The sequence below is a fragment of the Hypanus sabinus genome, chromosome 11, assembly GCF_030144855.1.
Source record: "Hypanus sabinus isolate sHypSab1 chromosome 11, sHypSab1.hap1, whole genome shotgun sequence".
NCBI classification, from domain to species: Eukaryota; Metazoa; Chordata; class Chondrichthyes; order Myliobatiformes; family Dasyatidae; genus Hypanus; species Hypanus sabinus.
This window is the reverse complement of record NC_082716.1, coordinates 48,411,669-48,424,256: the sequence shown is the minus strand read 5'-3', so window position 1 is coordinate 48,424,256 and position 12,588 is coordinate 48,411,669. Positions and strand designations below refer to the sequence as shown.

Genomic DNA, 12,588 nt, shown 5'->3' with positions numbered 1-12,588 from the left:
GTACTAGTAAGTGTTGAATCACTACCACAGTATTTCTATTGGAACTCAAGTAATTTTCATCAGCTTTCCGATTCATATAACTGTTAATGATAGAAAACAATTACTTCAGAATGCAAAGCAATTTTAACAACAAGGAGAAATTCATTGAAATACAACTTTGATAAATTTCCTGCCAAAAATAATAGTTGGGACATGACGCAAGTGTTACATGCTTAAGAGGAAGAAAAAAAGGGGGCTTCTAAACCTCTGGTACTTAATATTCTACAACTGGGCTTTCTCCTTTCTTTCAGAGTCTGTTTTAGACAAACCAATGTAGATTAATTGCTATAGTTAGCCATTGATTCTATTATCATTGCAGAATGCAACCTACTGAATGGTAAAAGGTAAAACTAGATGTGGAACTAGCATGAACCTTCATTAGAATTAACAATTCTAATGCTCATGTGAAAACAATGCAATGATTTAACTGCTTCTAATAGTTCTTTACTCCATAGATTAGGAAAATTAGCATGCTACGGCATTCACTCATTGGTTTGTCAAGGACAAGTACAGCCACATCCAAGCACAACTGAATTCCCATATTTTACTATGTTTTACCATTTTAGACTTCTCTTATTTTTCTTTGGTTTATGTTTCTTTCATTGAATCCTCTCATCCACATTCTGTCTCAAATTTGCTACTTTTTTTTCCATCTTTTAGTTTTTTTTCTATCCTTTCCTTCATTTGTTTAAAAAAAGATAGAAAAATATGTTCAAGTAGTTCCAGTTGTGACATTGGTATTATTGTGTCATTAACAAATCAATGTTGTAGAAATTTCCAAGACAAATATAATGCTAAGTTAAATATGCTTTTAGTACAAAACTTGCAATTGTACAATTTTCTAGCATTATATTCTATTACCTCAGAGCATTATTTTGAAAGCATAATTGTGCTGTATTGATTACTGCAATTCTGGTATAAATTGTTCACTCTACAGGTACTTTTCCTCCTTCCTTTCTTGTCGATCAATCACTGTCATCTGGACAAGCATTAGTTTGAGAACTACAGAACAACTTCATTAATGGAGTACTAATACAGCATGAATTAAGAACATTAAATTTCCCTGCTTAATATCCAAAAATATGAAGATTAGTTAAAAGGACACTGATTCCTGGAATGTCCTGGACAGTTTTGAGTTTTCCCCTCACTATAAATAAACTTTCTTCAATAATTAAGAGAAAGACAAAGTCTACAAACTATTTTGTTGCAAAGATTTTTCCTAATGACATTTTTGAAAACATATTTAAGGAGATTGATGCAAGATCTAAATTATAAATTAAACTATGTTTTATTTGAAATGATCATCGAAAGTATGAAAAATGGAGCAGCCATGCCTTATGTCAGCCCGGCCTAAGTCAGGCAAGCCAGAAAACAATAGATGCAAAGTTCTGCTCACTGTCTGCCCTGACCAACAATTTATCACAAATCAAACTGAAAACGTCTGCTTCCATACATCAATCCAATAACTGGCTTTTCTACAATTACATCAAGTTAGCCAATTTGAATATCACTCAATGGACATGTTCGTGGAAGAAGTCTGTAGGTGAACTTTCCTTCTCCTAAATTGTATGGAAATATGAGCAATGACAATCCTTGTACACAGATTCAACAGTTTCTCAAACCGGGGTTTGAGTTTTTATTCATTACTCATAATTAGAGAAGAGAAAAGGAAGACAACTAGGATTGCTGAAGAAAAATATCAAATCAGAAACTTTGAACATTGAAGGAAACCATGCAGCTAGCCTACAAGTGCTAGATCTTCGAAAGAGCTTTTCAATTATGCCTCAAATATAATTTTTTCTATTACCCTGAAGATAGCTTTCTTTTAATTCAAGTCCAATTACATTTCATAAGTTGCCATGGAATCTATTATCATCACAATTTCAAGTTTTGAAAAACTCATTAAAAATTTTAATAATCTTTTGCAATGTGGACATTTCTCTTTCTCTCTAGCTTGTCTGCTAATTTTCTAACAGCAAGATAAAATTTTGAACCATATTTTCCCCCTACACCCCCAATTAGAGCAATCCAAAATAAGGGTAAATGGCAAATTTATTAAACATGGACATGCCACTAATAATTACTAAGCCTGGCACTTTAAAACTATTGATAAGTTTTTTTTTAATCCTTAAGAAAACTGGAACTAAAGTATGCTCTCACCAGTTGTCTTTTTACTATTTATTACAAAACTGTTGCATCAAAAGAGCACTTCCAAGAAAAAGTGTACAACTTGAAACCTGAGGGAGGGCGGGTATGCTCCTGCTTCCTAGATACCAAAGCTAACACCTTAACCAGTCCCAACACCAATCATCAATACAAACCTTCATAGTTACGTTTTCAGCAATTAGTGCCAAAATTGTGTTCATTTAATAGTGTCCATTTTGGAAGCCGACTATTTTGATTTTTGTTTTGGCTCGAACATATATGCAGTTTTTTCTCTCTCAGTAGGATCCATTTTAAATAAAGGGGGAGAAAAACCTGATCAGTTAGGGAGAGGGCTTGGGGAAAACGAGACATTTTATGCAAAAAAAACTTTAGCTTACATTCTAGTTGTGTTCAAAATTAGAAATTAATTTACTGTAAGTAAATAACATATGCAATGCATAGCAAAAAAATGATACAAGTCTTATTTTTAAAGAACCAATATTAGATTAGGGATATGATTCTCAGTGTCAAAATTCTCAACGTTGGTAGGTTAATGATTCAAGTCTGACTACAGAGTATTATTAAGGAATTGCTGCACTGCAGTAGCCTTTCAGAAGGAAACTTAAACCAAAGCCTCATTTACCCTCCCAGTAGGATGCCAAGGAGCCACTTGCATTTTCCACCCAAGAAAGATCAACCAGTAATTCCCTTGTCACTCGTAATACCTCACTATACTCAAGCTGCATGCTATGCTTCCTATATGACATTTGTGATGTGCCAGAGGAATGAAAGGCATACATAAATATAGTTTACACTTCCTTTTCAGTTCGTAATTTAATAGGCTATTTAGAACTATCTGTTCACAAAAGAGTGCATGGGTGGTTTTGAATGAACTTTAGAAATGATAATTAGATTAAGTGTGATGTAACAAATTATTCTTTCCAGTTTTTCTGAGAGGCATGAGTACTCAGAAGTGCTGCATGTTGGTACCAGTGCAGACATGTTCCACATATTCTTTTCTATTCATTCATTCTTCTGGATTGGGAGCATTGCTGGGGGCCTCCCTAATTGTTACTTGAGAAGATGGTGACAACAATGCTTGATGGTATCTGTAAGAGTTGACGGGCTGAGCCAAAATCACATAGGTCAGACCAGATAGATTTGTTCCTCTGATGAATAGCTTTGAACTAGGTTGATGTTTCTGACGCTATAGTATTTTTGCAGTCACTATTACCAAAACTAGTTATTGTTACAAATCACAAATAAGAAAAAATCTGCAGATGCTGAAAATCCGAGCAACACACAAAATGCTGGAGGAACTCAGTAGGCCAGGCAGCATCTATGAAAAAAATACAGTTGACATTTTGGGCTGAAACCCTTCAGGAGTCCTGCATTTTGTGTGTGTTTATTGTTACAAAGTTCAGATTAACCGAAATTTCACAGCAGCTGAGGTGGGATTTGAACATGGCCCTCTATACTGTTAGTCTAGGACTCTAGATTGTTACTCGGGTAACTGAATCACTGCATCATTACACACTCTCTGATCTCTGCACCCACCCTGCAGCTGCTACTATGCTCCATCCAGCCAGCACTGCTGTCTCAGGATGCCTATTTGGCATCTGCAGCTTATCAGGCAGATTCAGATGAGGTTCAGGTCTCAACACAGCTATGACCTCCATCCTTGGCAGAAGTTTTCAGTTTTAATAAAGGCTTAATTCACAAAAGGTGAGTTTGTCAAAATTCTCAGCTGAATAACTAAGTAAAAAAACCCACTGGCACAAAACTGAAGATTGGTACTGGTGGGAGAAATCTTCATCCCCACCACAAGCTGGTGAACAGTTAGTTAGTGCCCCCTACTGCTTCATCTAAGACTTGCTTTGCTGTTGAATTACAAACGATGTTGGAAATCAAAGTAATACACCCAAAATGCTGGAGGAATTCAGCAGGCTAGTCAGCATCTAAAGAAAAGTGCAAACAGTTGATGTTTTGGCTCAAAACATTGACTGTTTGCTCTTTTCCATTGGCCTGCTGAGTTCCTCCAGCATTTTTTATGTACTGCTTTGCTGTCGGCTGTGTGAAATTTGGAGAGAATTGTTTTGTACACAGGCATGTGATACTTCCATATCCTGGTATTTACAATAATGCATCCTTAAAAGACCTTTTATTCATTGCAGAAACTGTCAAGTGGTCTAAACAAAGCCAGTTTTCAGAAACTTCTATCTTAATATTTTTTTTAAATGGGTTTCTTGTCCCGGCATTTTCTTTCTACATGGGGCCAACCAAAAAGGAAGCAACTTCCAACTTGCAGCTGTTAATTAGCAACTTAATTTACCATGCAGGAGAAGCATATTCCTATATCCCAATATTTATATTTAATTGTAGATTACTGTGACAGCTTATGTAAGTAAATTTCAGTATAACTTCATTGCAAACAATGAAGACATACAATACTATGCAACAGTATCAGGCTCATACAGTTGCAAGAAAAAGTATGTGAATACTTGTATTTAATAACTGGTAGAACCGCCTTTATCAGCAATAACCTCCACCAAATGTTTCCTGTAGCTGCTAATCAAACTTGCACAATGGTGAGGTTGGAATTTTCAACCATTCCTCCATACAAAACTGTTTCAGTTCACCGATATTTCTGGGAAACCTTGCACGAACAGCCCTCTTCAGGTCATGTCACAGCATTTCAATTGGGTTAAAGTCTAGCATAAAACACAAATTTTCTTCTTTTTAAACCATTCTGTTGTTGATTCACTTGTGTTTTGGATCATTGTCTTGTTGCAACTTCCAACTTCTATTAAGCCTCAGGTGACGGACTGCTACCCTGGCATTCTCCTGTAAAATGTCTTGATACTATTTTGAATTCATTGGTCCCTCAATGATTGTAAGCTGTCTGGGACTTGAGGCAGCAAAGCAGCCCCAAACCATGATGCTCTTTCTGCTATGCTTCACAGTTGGGATGAGGTTTTGATGATGATGTGCACTGCCCTTGTTCCTCCAAATAAAATGGTACGCATTTCTGCCAAGAAGTTGAACTTTTGTCTCATCTATCCGCAGAACATGTTCCAGAAGCATTGTGTCAACAACCAGGCAGTCTTTTGCAAACTTGAGATCATAAGAGCGTAAGACATTGGAGCAGAATTAGGCCATTTGGCCTATAAAGTCTGCTCCACCATTCAGTCTTTTCTTTCCCTCCTCAGTCCCATTCCCCAGCCTTCTCAGTAACCTTTGATGCCATGCCCAATCAAGGACCTATCAAGCTCTGCCTTAAATACACTCAATAATCTGGCCTCCACAGCTGACTGTGGTAACAAATTCCACAAATTCACCACCATCTGACTAGAGAAATTTCTCCACGTCTGTTTTCAATGGACACCCTTCTATCCTGTGGTTGCACCCTATTGTCCTTGACCCCCTACCATGGGAAACATCCTATCCCCATCTACTCTGTCTAGGCCTTTCAACATTCGAAAAGTTTCAATGAGACCCCCCCCACCCTGCTCATTCCTCTGAATTCCAGCAAGTACAGACACCTACGATAACCCTTTCATTCCTGGAAACATTCTTGTGAACCTCCTCTAAACCCTCTCCAATGCCAGCACATCCTTTCTTAGTAGAGGAGCCCAAAACTGTTCACAATACTCAAAATGAGGCCTCACCAGTGCCTTATAAAGCCTCAGAATCACTTCCCTGCTTTTGTATACTAGACCTCTTGAAATGAATGCTGACATTGCATTTGCCTTCCTCACCAGAATCTACTTGCAATTTAACCTTTAGGAACCACAAGGATTCCTAAGACCCTTTGCATCTCAGATTTTTGGATTTTCTCCCCGTTTAGAAAACAGTCTGCACATTTATTTCTACTGCCAAAGTGCATAGCCATGCATTTCCAACATTGTATTTCATTTGCCACTCTCTTGGCCATTCTCCTGATCTGTCTAAGTCCTTCTGCACCCTACCTGTTTCCTCAACACTACCTGCCCCTCCACCAATCTCCCTATCATCTGCAAACTTGACAACAAAGCAATCCAGTCCATCATCTAAATCATTAATATACAGCATAAAAAGCAGTCCCAACCCCTGTGGAACACCACTGGTTATCGGCACCCAACCAGAAAAGGATCCTTTTATTCACACTCATTGCCTCCTACCAATCAACCAATGCTCTAATCATGCCAGTAACTTTCCTGAATACAATGGACTCTTAATATGGTAAGCAGCCTCATGTGTGGCATCTTATCAAAGGTCTTCTGAAAGTCCAAATATAAATCCACTGCAGTCCGATTATCAATCCTACATGCAATCTCCTCAAAGAATTCCAACAGCTTCATCAGCCAAGATTTTCCCTTAAGATTTTCCATGCTGACTTTCTCTTACCTTGTCCTGTGTCACTAACTACTCCATAACCTCATCCTTAACAACTGAGGTCAGGCTAACTGGTCTATAATTTCCTTTCTGCTGCCTACCCCTACCCTGTTCAGAATCCTAGGGTAGAGATGCGCAATGTTTTTATTGGAGAGGAAGGGTTTCCTCTGTGGTATCCTTCCACAAACACTTTTTTGTTCAGTGTTTTTCTTACAGTGGACACATGGACAAAGACTTCAGCAAACTCCAGAGAATTCTGCAAGTAGTACATTGTTTAACCAAGCAGAAATAAATCTATGCTGTACATTTGACATAACTGAAGACACAGAAATCCAGTTGTAAGTATATACAGATTAGAAGTTTAACGATCTTTAGTATAGGCCAAATAATGGTATTCATAAAAAAATGTACATCTTGGTTGAATGTCAGTGACTAATTTTTTTAACACCTATGAATGGTACACAGAGGGGAGGAAATAAACTAATTTTAATATGCTTTGAATTCTTACTTTTATCTTAAACATATTCCTTTTATTTCAAGGTGCAGATATAGTGTATGACTTACTGGAAGGGAACAAAAAGAAACTAAAATAGGATTTAATCCTCTACTTGAGCTAAATATGGAGCAAATATTCATAAAAACACATTACATGAATATTCAGCATATAAATTGCAAGAGGAAGAATTGGGTAGCAAATTTAAAACACAGAAACAAAAAAATGTTGGAAATGCTCAGGAGCATTTGAGAAGATAGAAACAGAGCTAATATATTACAGGTCCATTTCTAATGAAAGGTTATCAAAGTGAAATGTTAATTCTGCTTTACTCTCCACCAATGATAACTGAACTGCTGATGACAGCTTTTAAGTTCAGATTTTCTGCATTTGCAGGTCTTAACTTTTTAAGTTTGATTCAAGTGCTGTACATATGGTTTGCATCTCAGTCTCCCCTCTGCTAATTGGAAGGAATGATCCAAAATGAGTTTGAACAGATTGCAATAATTTGCATGATTGTATTGGATTAGTGCAAATATAGTGCAAATAATGTGCAAGTCTGTCTCAGACAATTCATATGGGTATAGCTGGACTCTTGCTCAAAGGTTAAGTTAATGTACATCATTGGAACAAATGAAAGTTTGTCTTTTGTTTTGTGCTGAGACTGACTGCCACAATGGATGAAATAAAATAACTTCATTTAAGTGCTTTTATTTTACTTTTCAAAATAAAAACATAATTTTCCTGCCAAATGTGTTAGCTGAGTCACTGAATATCCTAACATAATAGTCTAGCATTCAATGGCCTCTGCCTTTGAAACACTAGTCCATTATCTGTAATCATGACTTCAGATACTGAGGGATTTAATTTCATGAAATTAAATAGATCTGGCAAAGAAACATATTATTGGTAATAGAAACATATTGTTGTAAAAACTCCAATGTCCTGCAGGATAGGAAAACTGTTTTTGCTCACTAGCTCTGGTTTATATAATATCCTTCAATCATTGGAATATGATTGATAAATTACTACCCACTGAACTGTCCTAACATTCATACTCTGTTCAAGGTCAATTAGCAGAAGGCTACGTCTAATGCTTAGCCCTGCCAGCCATACCCACATAACAGTAAACAGAAAAACAATAGGTTCTTACTTAAGTTTCTCCAACTTCACTGACTTAGGGAACTAATTTGGAAAAAAGGGCAGAAGAATTCCATGGTAGGATTAATCTATGTCCAATGTTTCCAATGCAGCCTGTACTTGGATTGCCAGCTAATTACCATGATTGTAGTACTGAACCTGCTGTAAACAAGCTATGGAGTAGCTGTATCAAAGCTTCATCAAGCTCCAACCACTGCAAAGCAAGAATGAAATGTGATCATTTTCTTTTGAAAGAGAGTGGGCAGCATACGAAGATGTTGCTATTCTCTCCATCTCCAGCCTACAACCTGAAGGCCTTTCATGCTATTAGCCACTGTGAGGTTGATTGCCAATAACAACAATGACCACTTTGCAGTGTGTATGTTTGGTCTACAAGAGGTGAGCTTCTATAATTTTAATTCTAATTTCTCTTTCTGTAATTTCCTGCACTATCACAATGAGGCCCAAAGAAAGCTTGGGAGTGTGGAATGAGCTGCCAGCACAAGTGGTGCATGCATGCTCAATTTCAACAATTAAGAAAGGCTTGGATAGGTACATGATTGTAGGAATTTGGATGGCTATGGTCCCAGTGCAGGTTGATAGAAGTAGGCAGTTTAAATAAATTCAGTATTGACTAAATGGGTCAATGGGCCTGTTTCTGTGCTGTACTTCAGTTTGTCCCGATCCATGCATCTCTTTGATCAGTCAAGTTACAAGAGGACAGATTACTGAAATGCCTATGCCTGGGGACAACCGGTAGGACCAAAAAAAAGTGCAGCAGTCAAAATATGGTTGTCTAGACTTACAGCAAATTTGAAATATTACTGTCAAAACAACGAACAGAAATTAGTAAATTAGCATTTATCCTCAATGGTGATATCTAAGTTTCACAGCTGCAAGTTCTTCCTGGTGCTCGCACAGAAGATCACTTGTGAAAGGTATTAAAGGCCATACAATGGTGCTCTGCCTTCCCTGCGCACTATGATGGTCACACATAACATCAGTACCAAGCTTGAATGCATTGTTAGCATTTTGGAAAATAGATATTTAAAATCAAATTGCTGCACATCTTTTTGTTTTGCAAATGCAGTATTAATAGGCTATTCTTCTTTACAAAAACATGATACCAGAAATATAGTGTTTGAACAGCTTGTGCAATTATATAGAGATCGATGACAAAAATATCTTTGTTAAAAATGTTTTAATGAGATTCTAGACAATATTTACCTTTGTTGAAGATCATTCATCTATACCTTTTAACCAAAAATGGTTTGCATAAATATTCTGGAATTGACCAACGACTGGCTACTTGAACACTGAGCAAAGGAACCCCCCTTTCTCGAAATGATGCACAGGTGTAAACTGCCAAACTAAAAACTTCTATTGTTGTCATCCATTTTGCATGGTCTCCAAAGAGAAACCTGAAAATAATCTGTTAACTGAAGCCTATTATGTGAATTAATTACGCAAAAATGATACAGAAAGCAGCTGAACAGATACTTACCAGAACTAAATCCGTCAGGATCACATATCTGTTTGTCTCTTTCTATACGTATCATTGTCTATTGATAATCTGGTAAGTCTTGCTCCATAGTAATCTATAATGTAATTCGAGCCATCTGCAGGTCCAACAATCTAGGGAAATTATTTAAAAAAGCAGTCAGTCAATTTTATTAACTTTGCACTATTTATAAAATATATGGAAAATAACATTTGGCTTCAGGTATTTGTTTTTAAACCAAAACTAACTTTAATAAAATGAAATTCATTTTTTAATGGTTTATAATGGCTGTTTTCTCCCCCATACTGGGAGCACTCCTCTTTAATATCTACTTCAATTTATCAAGTTATTATTAAGAAGAAGAAATAATGAAGAGCATAACACTTACTGCCCTGAAAGAAGCCATTTACCTCTTACATAGTAACTTACAGCTGAAGTGTACTGGAATCTTTTCACTCAGAGGGTGGTTAACCTTTACCACTGATGGTGGTGGATAACAGCTCAGAGAGGGTATATAAAGAGGAATTAGATAACTGTTTGAAAGATTAGAGAATTGAGGACTACTGAAAATCATCATAAGATCATGCCACGATGCCATCTGGCCTAATCCTAATTTATTTGGCTGTGCAGATGAGACACTAAAATGAAGTTATCGATCTTAAGCCCACTACAAAATTCATTTGTTTTATATTTTACTATACTATACACCCTCCCTAACTTAAGACAGTGACATCTTCATGTTTCAAGGGGCCTTTATGTAAATATGCATTTCTAATGATATTTATCTTCTTTTAAATGATTTATTAAATTTATCTTTAATTGGTGACATAGACTCTATAGGCTCCCTCTCAACAGCCAAGTTAGAAACTGTTCTACACACTAATAACTGCAGAATTTATCATATCTAACTTAATTACAATCTGAATTGCACATTCTCAAGAGAGTTGTTATTAAGATGCATATGTGATTCCAGCTTTCCCTCCAGCAAAGCTTTTTTAAATAAATTTGTTTGACTATTCAATTGTCTAGTGATTAAAAATTCTATTTAATATTAATATATGACAAGGAATTGCACACCAATTTTTATGAAGGAAAATAATAAAACTAGGTCAATAGCAACTTAACTACCATCAACTTCAATCCCATTTTGATACTTGCAGTCATAGAATGCTTCACACTACACTCTGTTGTACAAAATCCAAAACATCACCGCCATTTTTTCATTCTATTTTTCCTCTTCCTTCAACTCTGTTTACATGTATAAGTAAAACTGTCTTTCAATCCATTAATAAGTTTGCTATTTCAATTTATTTTCAGATTTTGTCATGAAAATGCAGAGACACATCGCTATGAATGAGGCTACACAATACCCACATAGCTATGACACTAATTGACTATCTTATAGTATCTTAGTCAGTCACACATCCAAATTTGCAATATTGTACTCTGCCAATGACATAATATAGTACTATCAAAAAATATTAATTTATGTTCTTTATTTCAATTAAGTTTCTTTTTCTGGCAGTAATAGCTAAATCTTTTGGACAACACAGCTGAAAGATCAGGATGCTGCCTTCAGATTGGGGGATAAGACAGCTCTCAGGTCAGCAAGAGAAGTGCTTTCCCAGATCAGGAAGGCAAAACAGGATTACTCAGTGACTACACAGTCATTTCTGTGACACCAGAAACAAGCCCACTCTACACATCAAAGACAGTGATGCTTCCTCCTCCTGATAGGCTGAATGTCTTTTATACGCTGTTTGATGTACAGAGGAAACTGCCCTTGCCTCTGAAGAACAGGCTTTCCGTCTGACCACATCTGATGTGAGGAAGATCCTAGCCAGGGTCAACCCACGTAAATTTGCAGGGCCTGATAACATACCCGATCAGCTGCTGAGGGACTGTGCTGCCCAGTTAACAGAGATTCTAACAGCCTTCTTCAACATCTCTCCGGAATAGTCCTCTGTCCCCTCAGGCTTCAAGGCATAGCCCAAGAGGACAGGGTGACAGTGCTCTGCCTCAGTGTCTACCGTCCAGTGGCAGTGACCTTAACAACAATTAAGTGCTTTGAGTGGCTGGTTATCATGGACAAGGATAGACCACTTGAAGCTGAATACAAACATAATTTCAGACTACTTACATCATGTAGGAACTTGAAGAAACAAGAAATTAACTTTGATTGAATAAAATGCATTTCATTGCATAATGATGCTGACACTTTGCAATAGTGCAATAGTCCAGGCTTGCCTGGACAAGATAGAAAACTTTACAGCTTCCATGATGGGCAACATTTTAATTGACCTGAATTACGAACTGAAATAACAAATATTGGTGCTTACAAAAAATGGTGTGTGACAGGGAAATTTCATGATGATTTCCTTGATCAGCAGCCAAAAATCCATAAGATAGACCCAAAAGTATCCAAGTATTCAAGACCCTTTCCAGCTCATTTATCCCTCAAATCTGTCTACTGAGGAAGCTGGAGCTTCTGAACTCCACTCCATACTGTCCCACTTGGAAAATGGTGCTTCATATGCCGGGTTGTTGCTCATCTATCTCAGCTCAGCATTCAATTTTATCATACCTCAGAAACTGGTGGGTGAATTGTCCTCGCTGGGTCCTAACACCTCTCTCTCTCTCTCTCTCTAACTGGATCCTGCTCCTCCCCCCCCCCCCCCCCCACAGCAAGGTCACAGTCAGTCCACATTGGCGGAAATATCTCTAGCTCCATCACAGTGAACACTGACACTCCTCAGGGCCGTGTGCTCAGCCCTCTACTGTGCACACAACTGGATCCAGTTCAAATTGAATAATCAAGTTTGCTAATGACACAACAGTGGCTGGCCTCATCAACAATGATGAGACAACATACAGAGAGGATGCAGAGCGGCTGGTG

General features: G+C 37.3%; 1 protein-coding gene across 2 annotated transcripts in view; it reads right to left on the bottom strand.

Annotated features, from left to right (window-relative positions):
- The window catches only part of tm2d1 (TM2 domain containing 1), a 61,303-nt gene that overhangs the window by 17,738 nt on the left and 30,977 nt on the right, over positions 1 to 12,588 (bottom strand). For both annotated transcript variants that reach the window (XR_009514753.1, XM_059984290.1), the window contains exon 6: positions 9,696 to 9,826. Coding sequence is in view for 1 of the 2 variants with exons in the window: in XM_059984290.1 (XP_059840273.1) it covers positions 9,716 to 9,826 (111 nt within the window). In the remaining variant the exon portion in view is untranslated. The remainder of the gene's footprint in view (positions 1 to 9,695; positions 9,827 to 12,588) is intronic.